General features: G+C 38.3%; 1 protein-coding gene across 3 annotated transcripts in view; it reads right to left on the reverse strand.

Annotated features, from left to right (window-relative positions):
- The window catches only part of tasp1 (taspase 1), a 119,301-nt gene that overhangs the window by 41,091 nt on the left and 57,653 nt on the right, over positions 1–20,557 (reverse strand). For all 3 annotated transcript variants that reach the window (XM_012962750.2, XM_018093794.2, NM_001127096.1), the window contains 1 exon segment: positions 17,503–17,581. In XM_012962750.2, the coding sequence (XP_012818204.1) occupies positions 17,503–17,581 (79 nt within the window).

Consider the following 20,557-nt stretch of genomic DNA (forward strand, 5'->3'; position numbering starts at 1 on the left):
CAGTAAACAGGATTTTCATATAAACACATAAAATAGATACCACAGGCCCTGAACTAAAACAGATTTAGAAGGCAGTCCCCTATGTGCCCCACCAAGGGCACAAATGCTTTCTAGTCACAAAGTCTGCTTCTGGTTTCCTGGTAAATAAAACCTATACCATATTCAAGTGTGTCTTTTAAGATGCACTTGCTTGGTAAAAATAGATGCAAACTGTGCTTTTTCCCCTCTAGGTTAGAACACTATCTACAAAACTAGAACATGCTGTGAATAAAGAGTTTTAATAGAGAAAATAATATGAATGAGAATCAAAAGCCATTTGGCTCTATAATTTGGTCTTTCAACAGGAGTTCTAGTTATTGCCCTCACTGACCTATTTATATAAAGATCCAGTAAAAACACAGCTTCCCATTACGATATAAAGGCACTAAATGCCAAAGCCACATTACAAGAGTTATGAAGCAAAATATACAACCGCTATTATATCTGCAGATCCTAAAGGTACCACAACAAAAGACAGAAAATGCAGCAGACTGTGAGGCACAGCCCACATATTAATTCTGGGCGCCGACAAAGGGGAAAGAAAAACAACACAATACAAAATGGTTCTGCAGTAAGCTGGAAGCACAGCACAGCAGGCCCCTATGGCAATGGAGGGGTTTCAACTCGATGGGCCTAACATGACCAAACAGAATGCTAGCGCTGGAGAGTAAGGCCTACGAACAGCATGTCAGGAAAAAAAATTATTGTGCTCTCCTTTCTTTTGAAGGACTGGGCTTTTAACTCAGGAAATTAGAAACAGGAGTGCCAGAGGGTATACGCATCCAAAGCTACACACTAGAACACACACGTTTTCAATTATGTAACATGAAAGGAACTCCTGATCAACGAAAGAAATAAAACTCCAGCTTTATTTCTGGAAGCCATATGCTAAAACTTTAGAAATCTGACATGAGCGCCGAAGCTGCATCAATCTTAACTCCTGAGTCAGGTTGTGCTACAAATTCCTTAGCGCAGTTTGAAGTGCCCAATGGAGAGTTTTGTTACTACGCTTAGTCAGCAAGTTTTCACGCTATTCATCTTGAAGCTCGGCGCTAAGTATATAAAAATGGTGAGGTGTATCAATCACATTCGCTGACCACCCTTCCCCAGGATATTATGGAATGAGGCCTAAGAGACTCATATATATGCTTTATGGGCACAAAAACCATGCAATGGTGGTACGGGAGCGACCTTAGCAATGGCAATACACTGCACTGTCATCATGATTGTGGCAGATTAACCACTGGGGGCATCAAATGGGTGCAGAGCCTGAAAGCATCAAGAGTGTTTTGTCTTATACGTTACATCAACCGTGTTCTTAAAACAACCAGGATTGTGTCAATTTGGCATACCCCTAACGAGGCAAACCCCTAACCTACTAGCCCTGGCAGGTGCAATCGCGCTAGCCTTGGGTACTTTCTTCCAGCGCAGTGATCCCCAACTAGAGGCTCACAGGCAACATGTTACTCCCCAACCCCTTGGATGTTGCTCCCACTGGCATCAAAGCAGGTGCTTATTTTTTAATTCCTGGCTTGGAGACAGGTTTTGGAGGCATAAAAACCAGGTGTGCTGACAGAGCATCCTGTAGGCTGCCAATCCACATAGAGCTATCAAATAGTCAATAACAGCCCTTATTTTGCACCCCATTTCTTTTTACATATGAATGTTGCTTTTGGGTTGATCTCTCTGAGGCTAGGAAGCTTTTAGGGATCCGCTGGGTAATTCATTCTTTGCAAGTGCATGCTTTTTCAAAAGGAAGAATTTTACAAGTTTATGATCATAAATGCTACCCTAACACATCAAGGCAAGTCCCAAAACTCCCTTTGTGTTTTTGTAATTTAGCATTGCAAACCTGTCAACCCCCTCTATTTTTTCCAGAGTTATCCGATTTCTGTCTCTCTCCCCTGGTCTCCCGTCGCTCTACCTTTTTCCCCCATGTTTTCTAGCTTTCCCTTGATTTTCCAGCTGTCGTGCAAAAAAAACCCCCAAAAACCCAGTTTACAGATGCACAGAAACATTCCCCGACATTAAAGGTGCAGCGTGTGCAAGCGCTATGGGTATCCAGCGGCTTCAGACGAGTTTATGCATTGTTGTTCAGCACAAAGGTAACATAGGCTTCTATGTCAAGTTCATTTAATTGTGGCCTTATAACAGGGAAGGGTCAGTATGATTTGGTCAGAAGATACTTTTCCCCAAGATAATGCAACTAGGAATGGAGCTGTCAGCCTACTAAAATATGACCAAAAGTACATAATTAGGAGCATTATATGGTGGCTTTTTGATCATTAAATTGATCATTAAATTGTGCATGCATTTACAAAGAATACATTTGTTTATGTCTGCTTTAACTAGTACTCCCACAAGTACCATTGTCAGCTTGGAACAGGTAAAACCTTAAAAAGGTTCATAAATGCAAACTTGTGGCTCTTTCCAAATGTCTCAGTCGCTAATCAAAAAAGTGATTACCCATCATGCTTCATAGTAGCCCAAGGTAGAAACATGCAATTATGGAGCACCCTACACAGGCATTCTTTCACACAGATGGGTTTATTTAATAAAAGACACTACTTTGCCCAGGTGAAGTAAGCCATATTAACCAATCAGCAGTTAGCATTTGTTGGTCACCTAAATAAAAGCAAGCTTCTTATTGGTTGCTATTTGTTACTGCACCTGGTCCAACTTAGTGCCTTTTATTACATCGGGGGGCCAGGATATTGTCTGCAATTTACCAGGTGCTCACACTGTCCTAATACCAAAGGACAATTGATTAGGAAATATCTGATTTGGGAGGCATTTCCTGGCCAGTATAATATGGATATACAGGTATGGGACCTGTTATCCAGAATGCTCGGAACCTGGGGTTTTCCATAATTTGGATCTCCATAACTTAAGTCTGCTAAAAATAAATGATTAATTAAATTTAAATATTGAATAAACCCAATAGGTTGTTTTGCTTACAATAAGGATTTATTATATCTTAGTTGGGATCAAGTACAGTTGCTGTTTTATTATTACAGAGAAAAGGGAATCATTTAACCATTAAATAACCCCAATAGGGCTGTTCTGCCCCCAATAAGGGGTAATTATATCTTAGTTGGGATCAAGTACAGGTACTGTTTTATTATTACAGAGAAAAGGGAATCATTTAACCATTAAATAAACCCAATAGGGCTGTTCTGCCCCCAATAAGGGGTAATTATATCTTAGTTGGGATCAAGTACAGGTACTGTTTTATTATTACAGAGAAAAGGGAATCATTTAACCATTAAATAAACCCAATAGGGCTGTTCTGCCCCCAATAAGGGGTAATTATATCTTAGTTGGGATCAAGTACAGGTACTGTTTTATTATTACAGAGAAAAGGGAATCATTTAACCATTAAATAAACCCAATAGGGCTGTTCTGCCCCCAATAAGGGGTAATTATATCTTAGTTGGGATCGAGTACAAGGTACTGTTTTATTATTACAGAGAAAAAGGAAATCCTTTTTAAAAATTAGAATTATTTGCTTATAATGGAGTCTATGGGGGTGGCCTTCCTGTAATTCAGAACTTTCTGGATAAGGGGTTTCCAGATAAGGGATCCCATACCTGTACATATCCTAAATGGGGTTTCTCTTAAAATGATATACAGGTATAGTAACTGTTATCCTAAACACAATCGGATTGTTTTGCCTTTAACATGGGTTAATTATATCTTAGTTGGGATCAAGAACAAGGTACTGTTTTATTATTACAGAGAAAAGGGAATCATTTAACCATTAAATAAACCCAATAGGGCTGTTCTGCCCCCAATAAGGGGTAATTATATCTTAGTTGGGATCAAGTACAGGTACTGTTTTATTATTACAGAGATAAAGGAAATCATTTGTAAAATCTGAATTATTTGCTTATAATGGAGTCTATGGAAATGGCCATCCTGGATAAAGGATCCCTCTACTCAGAAATCCCAAGGAAGTGGTCAATAATGTTTTACAGTTAAACCACTTAATTTTACAATTACTCAGGTCTGTCAAGTGTCACATAGTTACCTTCTGGCTCTTTTATCCAGCTGCTAGGCAGAAAGCAGAATCACGCAGAAGTACGGGAAAAAATAAACTGTGATTTTTTTCCTGCTACAATATAATGTAGCATTGTCATTGTCTTAGGCTAGCCACAACCTCCCATACAACTTCCCACAGACATCCCATTTTGTTATGATATCCTTGCAGGAAGGGAACTAAAGGCAATGCCTTGTGAGTTAGGTGACATGGGGTAATAAGCACAGTGGAAAAATGTAAACATTAATGCTTGAATCCCCTTTTTCATCTTGAGTTCAACAAATTGGGTTTGTGACATACTGTAAGGAGAAAACACGGAGCAGCATCAGTTTCTGCTGTTTAGCTCAAGAGATAACAAACCATAGCGTTATCATGATTAAAACAATGGGCAAAAAGTATGCAAAGCACAAGCCCTATTCATTGCACTTATACTGAACAAGAAAGTATGCTGTTCGCTGAAGAACTGTTATTAAAGGAGAAGGAAAGTAGAGTAGAGCGCAGTAGAGTGAAAAGTCGCACTTTAACAAAAAAAAGTCAGCTTCTTGACTCTACTGCGCTTGCGCTGGCCCCAGAATTGCAGCGAAAGTAGAAGAAAAGAAGAGGATCACTCGCCTTCATGTACCCCAGTATGGTGCGATTTTCTGCTAATAGGAGAACCAGCCTGGGGTATCAGGTAAGTGATTCCACCTTTACTTCTCCTTTAAGCAAAGATGTTGAACAAGAAACTGAATTAATCCAGGTTAATACCATTTAAGGCTAAATGCAGTTATTTAAAAGATGTAATTATGCTTGCCTTTTAAGCAAATGAAGCAGTATACTGTAGCCATTCAGTTTCTAACCCGTGTATACAATCAACTGTACATAAGCAGCGCATACATAAATGAAAACAAGTATTTTTGTTGCTAAATGCTAACGACTAAATACGAGCAATCCCACATTATAAAAAGTTTGTGAGGGCCTCTTCTGTGTGATGCATGATGCACACAGTATTTTATTTCTACTGTTTATTTAGCAAACCACCATTTGGGCAGCTACCTCCAAACAAAAACAAAAAATGAGGTTAATTATACCTTTAATATTTGTGTGGTATCTGTGAAAGGGTTTAGTCTGTGTATAATTTATTCATTAAAAATAATCTGTGTGTTGATTAGTGTTCCTGCGCTGCTATATCAAATGGCTATAGGCTGGCAACAAATCTTTTGACAGAGACAGAAATATCAATCTATGAAAAATTTGTCTTGGTCACAAGCCTGTGCAGTGTTTTTGTAGCTCACAGCGCTGATGAACTATACTAAAGACATGGGTGGAATCATCAAAGGTTGACATAAATGTCATCAAATAGTTTTTGTTTTTTTGCGACAATTTTCTTAAGAGTTTTGCCATAAATTAATATATATGTATCTGTATATTTCATAAGTAAAACATGTCATTAACCCCTGTTTGGTCTTTCCTTTGCTGTCTATTGTAACATTAAAATACTCAACATTACAAATATATCAGTGAACAGCATATATATTGCTCCTCACAACTCAGCCACTTACCATAACAACCCAAGGTAAGTTACCACATTTAGATATTCTAAAGCATCCTGCAACACCATGTTGAATAGCCCAATATTAGACAAGCTCGTTCCAGCTGAGAATTTAGTTAAGAAATCATTTTAGTAGACATGGAAATAGTAAGGTTTAATCATCCCACTGCAAACCTGATTTCCTTTCTGAAACCTTGCTTAGCATTAGATTGATAAGGGTGCTTCTCAGTTCACAGGTCCATCATGCTCAAGATAGTCTAGTAAGTAGAGAATCATCTGAGCACATGAGGGTGGAAGTTCAAAGGGGGCCATACATGTAGCAATAACAATCTTTCGTGCAACCACTGGTCACAGAAAAGATAGTTCCCACCCTCCATTGATGTTAAGGGTTGAATCGTCTGATATATTCTACCTCCACCTGCCAATACAGCCCTAAATGTAGATTTTGCTAGGGCGCCTTCAACGGTGCCCGATTAAAATCTTTTAACCTGACAATCGACGAGACAACCAATATCCGCAGCCTTAGCGATATGGGTCATTGAGCCGCCATACACACACTGAATATTGTATGAAACAAGGTTTCCTACATGCATGTATGGCCAGCTTAAGATTTCAGTCACATTGGTATAAGCCTGGTATGCCTGCAATTCACCCATCCATAATACAGTTTACAGGAACAAATGTGTCATCTTCAATGGTCTTTTACAATGGACATTTAGGGATAGGCCAAGGGACCTGGACGAATCTAAAATCGATTCCTGAATTTGGTTCATCTGTGCTAATAATGCTGTATTCTCATAGCTGCTGTAATCTCTCTATTTCTTTAATAATTGCTATGTTCTCTTGTAGCAAGCCCAAGTCTCCAATTAATTTGACAGGCAGGCGGACCATGATTAACATTTTGTTCTTCCTGGTATTCGGAGACTTTAGACATGCCAAAAGATCCCAGATAAGTTACTAAAGTCCTCTTTAGCCTACAGTTGTTTGTTACAAAACTTCTAAGCAAAAATGTTGTATTCCAGCCAATTACTCTGGCTGCTAAGGCAGTCATTGCAGGTTTTTGAGGCCAAGGACTTCTCTATCAATTTCACCATTCTAGCAACACAAGATCTCAAAAATAATTGTGCTCCATGCAGGTGTGGGTTGACAGCATGCCTCCAAAATATGCAGAGCTAAAGCTAAGATGTGTCAGCTACGATATTAGAGTATTCCAGTACGTGCATGGATCTAATCCAAACATTATATTTTAACACTCTGAATACACCTGCTGTAATAAACAAAGTCCAATGGCAAACAGTCAACTACGTTTAGCACACCCAGATTATCTGGCAACTGACAAATGGGAATCCAAAACATCAGATATTACTATGATTTTAAAAAAACAAACAAACCAAGACATAACATATTTCTTGATAGATCCAACTGGTCATGATTCAACAGAGTATCTGAAAGCAAGACACACAATCTGTTGAAGCTGTATTATCTGTATAGATATGTTAAAGGACACGTCAATTTTAGTGCTTTAAAAGTTATTTGTAAATAACTTTTTAGCATTTGCTTAACTCCTAGTTATAACCATTTAAACAATGTTGCAGTCAGTCTCCTCCAGCAAGACAGGTCTGTCAGGCTGCTGCCGTGTGTTACACTGCCACCAGGGCAGAGAATAGAAAAGGACAAACACTGCTTTTATTAGCAATTGTGATAAAAGTATATTGAAAATTTGCTTAGAATTATGTTTTCATTTATTAGGTAAAAAAATATTTTTTGGGTTGACTTGACCTTTAAGTTGACAATTCCTTGAAATCTTCTTGCTAATATGATCTGATATTGAAATAATAAAAAAAAACTTCCATCACACTCATAAGTCTCCCTTTAACCACTGTATTATCATGCTACCTTAATTCAAGGCTAATATCATAACGTATTGGCTGAGGCCTATATCATTTCAAGTCATACTGTCCAGTAAACAACTGTTAAGTCTTTTAATCAGCTACAGTGGTTTTTCTTCTATCCACTATAACCTATTTAGTCAGACACTACCCCAAAATCCTAGGCTCGGATTAAAACTCAGTATTTGTATGAATTTTGTAGAGGTACTGGTTCATAATTGTGAAAATTAAAAAAAAAAAAAAGTGTTTAAGAACATCATTATCCTTGTGTTAACATATTATTCTTTACAGACAATGACCATTTACACAATAAGCTGCCCAAGCAAATTCTATGTCTGGATCTTTATTGTTTTTTTTTATTTGGCATACCAATGCCCCAGGCCAATAATTTGCATGGCTCCTCCTCATTAGTTCTTCAGTAGCATAATAACTGCATGCTTGGTTTGCCTTAATAGCTTGGTATCACAAAAGTGGTCAGGGTAATTAAAGATGCACAAAGTATATATATATTTGTGGTTATAAAATGCTCAGTGAAATATACAAGGTTTCACATACAGGGAAAAGAAGCATGACTTGAAGTGGTTAGGGGAACAACTATTACAATTTAGGAGCCACTGTGCTCCATTCAAGGAGTGCTAAAGGTCCCCATACACGGGCCGATTATAGCTGCTGATATCGGTCCCTTGGACCGACTCGGCAGCTTATCTGCCCGTGTAGGGGCAGAACTGAGGGGCCTGGCCAACCGATATCTGGCCTGAAATTGGGCAGATATCGTTCGGCCAGGTTAGAAAATCCAGTCGGATCGGGGACCGCATCGGCTCGTTGATGCGGTCCCCGAACCAACTGCCCCATTGCCGCATGTAGAATTCGATCGTTTGGCCCCAGGGCCAAACCATCCAGTTCGCCTACATGCCTCCCCGATATCGCCCACCCGTAGGTGGGGATATCGGGTGAAGATCCACTCACTTGGTGACATCGCCAAGCGAGCGGATCTGCCCGTGTATGGCCAGCTTAAGAGTTGCAAACTTGAGTGGCAAGGTGGGCCCTGATTTTCTTGCTCCATCATCATAAATGAACCTGAAAGTCTGATTTCTGGAAACCCATACATCAGAAACACATCTGAATACTAAAAAAGTGGCTATAAAGTGAATACCTCAAAAAGATAAAGCAGCTTAACCTCCTGGGCCACTTGTCACAACCAACTTCACAAATACCAACTATTTATATTTTATGTGAAAGTGTCTGCTTTATATGCAACTGGCACATACCTATGCATGGGATTGTGAATATCTTTGTTAGTTTAAATACATACAACAAATTTGTCCCACTACAGAATTCGCTAGTCTTCAAATAAAGTTCTTAAAGCAAAAATTATTTCTCCAGAAGACATCTAGAACTATCAACAGAAAATCAACTAGTTTAACAACTTGTTTAACTAAAAGTTACTTACTGGGCCTCATAAAATAATATTATAGAGCCTACTAAACTTTAAGTGACATAACATGTTTTACAAACATATACTGATGTTGCCCACTAGCAGTGTCAAGGTTTGCTTCCTATAATATTATACCCAAGAAACTGTCATATCAATGGGTAACTGCAATTTAGCGCCTATGTTAAAAGATAAGCCCAACAGTATCACAATGCTGCTTGATTTAATTCAAATTATCAAATTAAATAGATCTTCTGCATGATACCTACCATACTTGACCTACAGATTCTACTTTTGCATGGTTAAAACTCTGTAAATGTATCTAGGGCTAAAAAAAATGAAAATGAAAAATAAATCCTACTAGTCACTGCACCCCCTGCCCTAGACCTTTCACGGCAATTCCATTCTCCAAACACACAGAGGCAAACATTCCTACTGGGTGATATTTCGCTTATGGCATTAGCACAGACTGCAAGGACAAAGGAAGGCGAATGTGTGAAGGTTATGTTACAAAATGTATGTTTTTCTAAGTTGAATAAACAGGGCATTTAAGTGACTGATCTACGATCATTAGAGAGATATAAAAGAGACCAGTCTCTGCAGTTAATGTGTACATGTTATTTGAAAGACTTGGCGAGCGCCGGTAACTGTGATAGACATCATTCTTCATTTTGGCAGTCCAACATGCTGAACTATTCATAAAGCAATTCTTTTTTCCAAGTAATTTTAAATCCTCACACACTTACAAAACGGACACGAGTTGCTTTAGCAACCATATTTATTTATTGTGGCTTCAAAGAACATGTTTTAAGATTTCAAGAAATGCCATTTTATAGGTGTTAAAAAAAGACTTGTTAACAGAGTTTATATTACTACAAAACTGCAAGGTAACAAGCCATTTATTAGCAGGAAAAAGAACTACAAAGAAACTATAAGCCTAGTTCCACTGATTTTGTATAATAAAAACACACATTCTTGCACCTGGTATATCATTAAAAAAAAAACGTAGATTTTTTCACTAAAGATGTAAAACATAAAAAGCATGTGTGTTAATAATACTACCATTTCGGTTAATGAGCCAGGAGGTACTTATGACCATAAATGGATTTTTGAACTTTATCCACTTTCTGATTTTTGGAAAAAGTTCGGCAATAACCCAGGAACATAGGAAGACAGTACCGGAGACATACAGATGTGAGGAAAATATCACAAAGGCAGGAAAAGGGAAATGTGAGATGAGTGAAAGCCAGCATAAGGTCAGACTATGGGATGGAAGAGAGAAAGCCAAGGTAATTGGTGAATGTGGAAGAAGAGGTGAAAGAAAGAACACTGATCCAATACAATTAGGTGATGAATTGTGTGAGAGAGGTCACTAATAATACATGAGAGCCTGCAGATGGGCTTTGAGAAAGAGCAATGATATAGTTGGATAAGGGTGGTGGCTAGAGAAAGATTGAGAGAGAAAGAGCAACAATGAAACATATTAAAGAGAATCTGGTAATATGAAATGGAGCAAGGATATTTTCTATATGAGATCAAAGAAGAGGAAGGGGCAGCGGCAACCCAAAGACAAATTAGTTTGAGATTTGGGATGAATGACTACGGACAGTGTAATTCATCCTAAAGGTCAGTTGGGCTGACACTTAATAGAAAAAAATTCTTCATGAACTATAACCATGTAATTAGGTAATATGAGCCCCGATGAAGAAGCAGGGTGTAAAACAAACATTTCTTTAAGACAGTGGAATAAATCAAGGTTTAAAAAAGGAATAATTTAACTGCACAAATATAGAAACTTATATTGACCGTAATAAAACCGAGTCTGCAGGTTTGCTTTTAACCAAACTGCGCAATTATTGTGACAGTAAAACATTTTGGCTGTATGCCATTACATTTCTATAAAATCCAGTCAAAAAATCTTATTGTCTGCCTTAGGATACACTACCTGAATGCTTTTGTGATCCTCTAATTCAGCAGAAATAAAAAACCAGATCTGTGCACTGTGGCCTATTATAACCGCAAAAAAAGGGACAAGCCCTTTAAAAACCTTTATTGCGGAGGTGCAACGTTTTGGGGCTTGAAAAAGGAGTCACTTTGCCCCGAAATGCTGCACCTCCGCAATAAAGGTTTTTAAAGGGCTTGTCCCTTTTTTTGCAGCTCTGAGTGCCATTTGCTTTTTGTTGCTACTTAGGTTTTTGGGAGGGTGCCGATTCCTCCAGCAGTGTGCACCGGGCGTTTGAATATTTTGGAGAGCCAAAGGGTGTGCGGCACAGGTCTCTGTTTTGCCCATTATAACTGACCAGTCTCTATCCCTTGCAAGTGAAAGTACATGAATGTGGTGGAAACATAAGAACGGCATAAAAGAGAATTTGATGGAACGAGAATAGAGTGACTGATGAATTAAAAAAAAGTGATGACCTCTTTATGCTTGTGTATTGGAGTAAACCTAAGCCGGAAGTCCCTCTGGTATATTATAAGGTTAATAGTAAAGGCGACAACTGTGGGGTAAATTCATATTTGTGTAGTTTTTTTCACAAGCACGAATGCCTTCTCATTTATTAAAAAATCCGACTATAGCAAGTGTTAACAAATAAACATGTGATACAAATATGAATAAGAATATGAGACCTTGAAATCTTCATTTTCGTAAGAACTTTCGTGCGATTACACATGAAAAAAATAAACCTTGTAGATTGCAAGCTCTTTTGGGCAGGGCTCTCTTCACCTCTTGTATAGGTTATTGATTGCTTTATATGTTACTCTGTATGTCCAATGTACGAAACCCACTTATTGTACAGCGCTGCGGGATATGTTGGCGCTTTATAAATAAATGTTAATAATAATAACCCAAAAAACCTCAAATTAATTGAAGATTTTACAATTTCATAAGGACAATTCCCACTGACTTCTACATGACCTTGCTTTCAAATGGCAAAGTTTTGTATTTGAGTTTTCTGTGGTTTTTACACTTGATAAATTATGAAAAACGTGCGTTTTGGAGTAATTATCTAAATACACACATTTTTTAGCGCTAAAACATTTGATTTGGGAAAACAAAAAAAATATGAATAATATTAAGAAAGCTGCCCCTGTGCCTTAATCAGTTAAAACCACACTTAAATTTCAAACAGCTTAATTTGTACAGACGAATTTAAAAAAGAAAAGCCTACTTTTAAATTGGACTATTACAAAATATTCTTTCGCAAGGGAACAATATGTACTGTGGTTGTAATTGTGCGGGACACAGGCAGAAGAAGGGAGTCACAGAGACATGCACAGAGGCCACTTGTCATGTTAATGACAAGCAATTAAACTAGCTGCTCATATAAAACATCAAAAGGTAATGGCTCTGGAAAGACAATCCTTCTCTATTTACATCAATAACGCAGAGAAGGGATTATTAAAGATTATTTTTTCAGCGGCTTTCTGTTTTTTGTTTTTATTTTCCAAACTGAATAGTTCAGAGAAAACAGTGTCTACAGACAGAATTCCTTCTAAAGATTGAGTCTTGACCTCATGGCAGTACATTCTGCTAAAATGAAAGCACTGACCCTCCATTCCCTTGCACATCAGAGTGGTGCCGGATAATAGTCATTCAAATACTAGCCTTTGCTACTAGTCTGTGTATAACATATAAGAGCCAAGCTGGAAGTGATAGCCTAATGAGTTCTGTCTCAGTACTTTGAGCTCAAAATAGCAGTCGCCAACATGATTCTATCCTTGGAAAGAAGTGGTGTTTAAAGTGCCCATCAGCCACAGTTATTTTTAAAAGGGTGTCTTTTTCCCTTTGTACCTACACATTACTTCACGACTGTAGACAGATGTAAACAGATAATTTATGTAAGCCTGCGTTTCGTTAAAAGGCTTCTTTCATAGTTATTATGCTACTTTCTGTGGATACCTGGCGACTGCTATGGACGCGGTGTTCTAAAGAAATATTTTTCTCTAAGATTTAGAGAGAATATCCCTTATATTTTCATGAAAAAAGTGTAATCGTGCCTGTTTACAAGACATGCATTACCCACAGTGAATCATGACATCACAGGAGTTCGAGGTGGTGACACATATACTTGTTCTAATGATTTTAAATTTCAAAGATAAGTCAATACATATTTGGAAGCAGATTTCTGTCTTGAAATGTTTGAAGAGCCAGTGCCAGCTTGAGACATGATAAAATTCATTTTATTAATGATAAAAAGAAAATTCTGGTACTATCCCCTAAAGTTGCCTGATTGAGAGAGAGACAGACACACAAACCAATGTTTATAGCATAGCACCAACATTTTTGGCTTTTAGCTCAAGCCCTTTCAAAGGAGCTTTCAGCTAAGAGAAGGCTTCTGTCAGAAGCGGCAACATTGGCACTAGGAACTATGTACAGGTATAGGACCCATTATCCTCGGAACCAAGGGTATTCCAGATAAGGGGTCTTTCCGTAATTTGGATCTCAATACCTTAAGTCTACTAAAAAATCAATAAAACGTTAATTAAACCCAATAGGATTGTTTTGCATCCAATAAGGATTATTTATATCTTAGTTGGGATCAATTACAAGGTTCTGTTTTATTTCTACATAGAAAAAGGAAATCAGTTTTAAAATTCTGAATTATTTGATTAAAATGTAGTCTATGGGAGACGGGCATTCCGTAATTCGGAGCTTTCTGGATAACGGGTTTCCGGATAAGGGGTCCGATACCTGTATGTAGTTTTTTTGGACCTGAATTTTGGAGTGAAGATTTATCTACAGCTTCTATATAAAGGTATGGGATCTGTTATCCAGAAAGTTCTGAATTACAGGAAGGGCATCACCCATAGGCTTTGTTTTAATCAAGTAATTCAAATTTTTAAATACAATGTTCATTTTCTCTATAATAATAAAACAGTACCACTAAACTAAGATATAATTAATCCTTATTGGAGGCAAAAAAATCCTTTTTTGTTTAAATTATTTTTTTAGCAGACTTTTAGTATGGAGATTTAAATTATGGAAAGACCCCTTATTCAGAAAACCCCATGTCTCAAGCATTCTGGATAACAGGTCCCAAGCCTGTATTATAAATAAGGAATCAGAGGCATGGAAATACTGAAGAGTATGAGTGCAGCTACATTACATTTGGTTACAGGTACAGGATCAGTTATTTAGAATATAGGTCTATCCCTAGGTCTATCCCTATAATGAAACCTTGAGGCTAAAAAAAAAAAAAAAAAAAAAAAAAAAGAATAAAAAAGGAAAAATATAAAACCTTAAAAGAATCAATAGGATTATTTCCCAGTAAATAGGGTAACTCTGTGTTGGAATAGCTAATGCCATGTACATGGTACAGTCGATGAAGTCCATTTACTATTCAAATTAAAACATTTTTAGCGTTTTTGATAAATGCAAATTCAAAATTATTCATATCTGTCCATAATTCCTGTGATTTTCTTGAATCGCAGAAAAAATTACATTTACTTTTAGGGCTCTGGCACACGGGGAGATTAGTTGCCCGCGGCAAAACTCCCTGTTCGCGGGCGACTAATCTCCCCGAGTTCTCTGAACAGAGATTTTGTGCAAATCGCCGAAAAAGACTCGCGAGGCTTTTTCAGCGATTTCCTGAAATCGCCCCGCCGCGTCTGCCATCCCACCGGCGACTTACATGTTCGCCGATGGGATGGCAATGGAAGGCAACTCGGGGAGATTAGTCGCCTGCGAACAGGGAGTTTTGCCGCGGGCGACTAATCTCCCCGTGTGCCAGAGCCCTTAGCGATTCAGGGGAAAAAAAGCAAATTAGTCAATATTTAGGTGTCTGCAAGCCTATGAAATATGAGCATATAGATGAAGAAAATGAATTACAATTCAAACGTGTCATACAAAGATACACATGGAAGCACACACAACCCTGTAGCAGGGAAAGCCTGAGGTAGGAAAACATAAACCTCATTAAGCACACATATATGCAGATGCACATTTATGCCACAGAACAGCAGCAGTTACACATTTGCCACAGATCACTCTCACATATACACAGGCACCAATTACCTGCAGGTATACATACGGCAAATTAGTAAAGGTGAAGAAAACCGTGCAGGGGCCAGGGGTGATTTTTATGGTGCTCCTCTCGCCTAGAATTCTTGAAGGAGAACTAAAGCCTAACTAAAGATGTAGGGCAGAAATGTTACATTATGTTTTGTGCTTCTGTACCAGCCCAAGGCAACCATAGCCCTTTAGCAGGGAAGATCTGTGCCCCCAAAGATGCCCCAGTAGCCCCCCATCTTCTTTTCACTGTACATGCTCTGTGCTGCTGAGCTTAAGGCCCAACTTGTATGTATGTGTGTATAACTTTATTTATAAAGCGCCACAAGGGTACGCAGCGCTGTACAATCTTACAGAATACAAAATTACACACAGGGAGGACAAGTGATATAATAAATAAATACAATAAATATATATATATAAGTGCCATGTGGTATGAGACACAGTAGGAAGGAGGTCCCTGCCCCGTAGAGCTTACAATCTACGTGACTTACAATATACTGTATAAATAGAATATAAATGTCACAATATAAGGCTAATTAGTAATTAATACAGATAATTACTACATAGCAGCTCAAAAACCACTGCAATTAGCATCAGCATGTAATAATCAGCCCTGTAGCATCAGCTTATATGACAGACACACCTCATTTTCTGCTTGCTATGTCGCAACAACCCCTGAGCTCAGCTTCTCAGCAGCTGTTCAGAGAACACTGAGCATGTGTCACAGACACTTTCCAAGATGGCGAGCTCCTGTGACAAGTTTGAAGTCCTGGATCATTGCTGCTATTTAGATGCTCAAACTTCAGACTGCCGCATTAAGTACAGTATATAAAATATAGCATTTGTAGCCATATTCATTTTCAGGGTTTAGTTCTCCTTTAAGGTGAACATGAGTGACATCTAAAAGGTAAGTAAATTAATAACAACAAAATATTACTCAAAACTGAACTATCATGAATATCTTGATAAAAGCCCTGAATGCTGTTTTATTATTTTATTTATGTCTTTCTCCACTTTAATTAGTTTGTGTTTCCATCAATGTTCAAGTCCACGCCATGGATATTAGTTTGAAAGAAAATAACAGTTGCTTATAAAAGGGATCAAATGAGTAAGTTTTCGAGACCCCCAAGTTGGGGGGCCTAGGATTATTAGGGACATTTAACGAAGGGCAATCCTAAGGAACATATTGCCTGCAGATCTACTGATAAAGCTACACAAGCCTCCAAGTGGCTTTAGTTATATTGCCTTAGCGTTACTACACATGCAAACATTACATGGGTCTGTGGTTTGTGTTTCAATAATTATTGTGCTTTCTGCTCAGTGCATGTCAGTGCACGGAAATATTACAGATCCCTATGGACCCAAACATATGAAAGAAAGCTGGGTATGCTTGATCCTGATCCATGAAGGAACTGTTATATGGTTTCATAAGACTCAATGTTGTCTATCATTCTCTCCATGTTTAACTAATGCTCCACTGTCCAGGGCAAATGGCCCAATGCTGCGGCCAAAGACTCCAAAACAGGAGGGAAAAATGTTGACGATTGGTTCAGCTACATTAATTCAGATATGATAGGTCAGAAGAAGCACAATATTTTGATGGAATTACTTTCCTTTTACTGTGTGCTGTAGGCTGTCTAAGGTTTGTTAGAAGGCACTGGTACACCCTTTGCTTACTCTTACTTGCAAAGAACACCAATCATTAATACTATTTTCTTAGTAATGCCTAGAAATTACATTTATAGTAAGAGATCTATTTTCTCTCTGTAGACAGAATTTCTAAATATGTGTGGGTGAAACAGAGCTCATCATGATGCAAACAGCAGATCTCTCTGCCTCAGTAATTCCTAGGTAAATGAAGCACCGCTAAGGCCATCTACAGTATCATGGCTACTCCTTTTTACTAAATTTGTCTTATTAATAAATTCTTGCATGCCCATGTAAGGGCAGAGCTGCATACTCCAAACCATACAAGTTTATTGGGGGAGATTAAAAACAATAGTGGCTATTTTTGAAATAAATGTAGGTTAAGAGTGGCCAAAATAGATGTAGACTCTTCATGGTGCCCTTTGAAATGAGCCTGTCCATAGCAACTGTATGGTAGTACACATATAGGATCTGTTATCCGCCTTGGGGCGCCCTATTCTCAAATCCGGCCCTGCATGGAAGTGAGGTAATGTGCAGTGTGCGGGTGACGTGACATGCACCTACGGCGCAGAAGTAACGCCATGCCCTACCACTCACCCCCCAAGAGCCATTGACAGATTTCCTATGGAAATCTGCAGTGGAGGCTGGTGGCATATTTTTTTGTTTTAAATTTAAAAAAAAACATAAATAGGCTATATATAAATACAGCCCTGTGCCTATAATGTTAATCAACCATAAACAACTTTATTAATTTGGGAGTTACAAATTTAATGGGTTTCCGGATAAGGGATCCCATACCTGTAATCATAAATGAACACAAATAACAAATGGGAGCAGATTTTCTCTCACTAGTCTATCATCGAGGAAGTGTAGCTATAAGTAAATGTTGAATGGAAGAATGGCAGAATATACCTGAAGTACTCACAGCTGTAGAATAAGGATTGTGAACTCCAGTGTTTTCAGCCCAGCAGCCACATCCATAGAGAGCGGCCTATAAACAAGAGATACAACAGGGGCAGCAGTTAGACAAACTCCTAAAAACAACGGCACATCCGCTAGCAACATTTTGGCAAAGCAGAGCCAAGTTATGTATTTGGTAATCAGCTTGATTGATAAATGTTCCTGGATGTATCTTCTCATCTGGAAGATACAATTGCCTTTTATAGGCTCACATTCTCAGTGCATCCAAAGAGAGACGGTTGCCCATCAAGCAACTTACCCACATAAGTAATAAAAGACACAAAGTTTGCCAAGGTGAAGTAACCCATTGCAACCAAGTATATAACCTCATAAATTCTTTAATTCTGATGGAAAGATCTTTCAGGACCACCCCTGCATACACTATTTAGTGAGATAATGTCAGTGTATCTCTTGCTATGACTTGCCCATATGCTTATCAACAGAACACATATGGAGCACTGTCATCTCCACACACCTCCAAGCTGGAATCTAAAAGCAAACAAAGTCAGGGGGCTGAACAAAAATATCTTCAACCCAACAAATTATCTATCAATTACATTTAACCCATCTATATTAGTGTCAACAACTGATTGTAAGGAGAAAGGCTGCTATTTCAAGTCCACTGTTTAAAAGGAGAAGCTATATAAGGTGGAACAAACGGTACCACTTCCCCTTTGGCCAATGAGAAGGGCATAGTGCATGATGCCAGGGAGCCAAAGGTAGGCCACCTCAGAGAGGCAACCTGTAGGATTAGTTAGGTTAGATAGTTGTAGGATGGATTTGTTGGAGTTCATTACATGTGGTGAGAGTCAGTGGTAGGTTAAATATAGAAGCAGTTGTGGCTGCAATGATGATAAACAGAGGGGCCAGTGTCCCAGCTGTACCTCACCCAGTTAGGGACCCAGTGGAAGAGGGACTAGTTGAGATAGGGCCTTATGTGCCTCAAATGCAAGGCTGACCCCTATACTGAAATTCTTTAATAAAGTACAGCCTCCCTAGTGAGGAGGAAAGAGCAGAGAAGTAGGGTACAGGCTGGGGCCCAGTGCCTGGGGAACTTTAACGGTTTAGGAGTGTGAATTGGTGTTAATTGGGAACTGTGCTGGTAATTATGTTCAGTGTGTGTGTGTGTGAGAACCTCCAGTTTATTCCGTTCTAAGTTTATAGTGCAAGTTCCCTATGAGTGTAGTGTGTGTTACTCAGCTAAGTGTCCCAGGAGGGCACAGAAAATCATATTACATGCTGGGTGCTCAAATGTGTGAGAAACCAGAATAACTATATTACCAATCGGGTAGTCAATAGAAGGAAGGGAAGCTGGGCACTGGTGACATGTGCTCACATATGCAATACTTGTCTGCCTTACAGATTTCTCTTTTATCCTGCACAGGTTGGAAGCCATTACAGTGAGAGATCATCAATAATGAGTAAAAGCCCCACAATTCGGAAATGTCAAACACATATGAACAACAAAGGCATACTTGTATCCAGATCCCACCCTTCACTGCTTCTGTGCTCCTTCTGTGTTCTCTAAGGTTTTACCACTTCATGACAGCGTGAGCAACACATGTATAGCATTACCTATAGCACAAACATAAACTTATTATTATACTATGGGTATAGTATAGCATTACCCATAGTATACACATAACTTATTATTACACTATAGGTATAGTATAGCATTACCAATAGTATACATACAACTTATTATTATTTTTACCCATAGACTCATATTTCCCTCTTTTCATTTGGTAATTCATATTTCCCTTCTTTTCATTTGGTAATTCATTTTTAATCCATTTATTTATTTTAAATTATTTCAATTTCAAACATATTTTTTAAGTTCCCTATTACCAGGCCTGAAGTAAGATTCAAAATAGGCCAGAGCATTTTAAATACACAGAGGCCCAAACAGTCCCCCACCAGCCCAATAAATAGTGACTGTCTATGGCAACTTACAGGACCTATGGCATTTGCCAGAATCTATCCAGTCCAGGCCTATTACAGTTTCATAGACTGGTGCCAATTTCACCACGTGCCACCAAATCTGCCTGTAAAGTTTTGGAGTGAGGGAGGAAACTACAGTACCTGAAGGAAAGTCACAAAGAAATAGGGGCAAAAATACATTAGCTCATAAAATGTTTTTGGATATACAAAAAGCAGAGGCCCATAAGCTGCTAACTAGAAGGGATAGAAGGGACTAGAAGGGATAAGTTGATAGCTTTTATCTGCATGTTTATGGCCAGCCTCAGACAGATATTAAACTGCACCAATGCAGGCAGTCAGTCAGATCTTTGCTTTCTTTGTCAAACTGGCAGTAGACTAATCAAAACTGCTGATTGGTTGCTATGGGCAACTGCACTGAAGGTATTTAGCACCTCTGTTCATAAATAAGCCTTACAATCTTCATGGAAATAAACAGTCTGGGGAAAATAAATAGAAACAACATAGACATAAAACAGTCCCATAACTAAAAGATTTTATACTAACTGTGTACTTTTATAGGGCAAAATAAATAAATACCTGAATTAGGTAAAACAAATTTGGTTATAAACATTACTTTACATTTAATCAGTGACAACATTCTAAGTGCCACAATAATCAGTAGTTGAATAAATGCCGTGCAGCATCTAAACAACCAGCATAATTTCACTGTAAGCAAAGCAGTCATATGGCATTATAGAAAATAGGTTTGACTCGCTAACCTTTAATGGTTTCAGCATGTTACTCAGGAATATATGGAATATATGGCATGCTGAAAAAAATGTGCAAACAATGATAAACTGTGCATACGAGTGTTGTGTAATTCATCATTGTCTACAGTATTTTAAGAAAAAGAGGTTATTAGTTATGATATTTACATGTATGTAGATAGTAGGGATGCATGGAATGTAGGATTCGGTTTGGGATTCGGCCAAGATTTGGCCTTTTTCAGCAGGATTTGGATTTGGTCGAATCCACGTTCCTGGCCGAACTGAATCCTTAAAATCACATGACTTTTTGTCACATAGAA

The sequence above is a fragment of the Xenopus tropicalis genome, chromosome 5 (assembly GCF_000004195.4).
Source record: "Xenopus tropicalis strain Nigerian chromosome 5, UCB_Xtro_10.0, whole genome shotgun sequence".
In the NCBI taxonomy this organism is placed as follows: Eukaryota; Metazoa; Chordata; class Amphibia; order Anura; family Pipidae; genus Xenopus; species Xenopus tropicalis.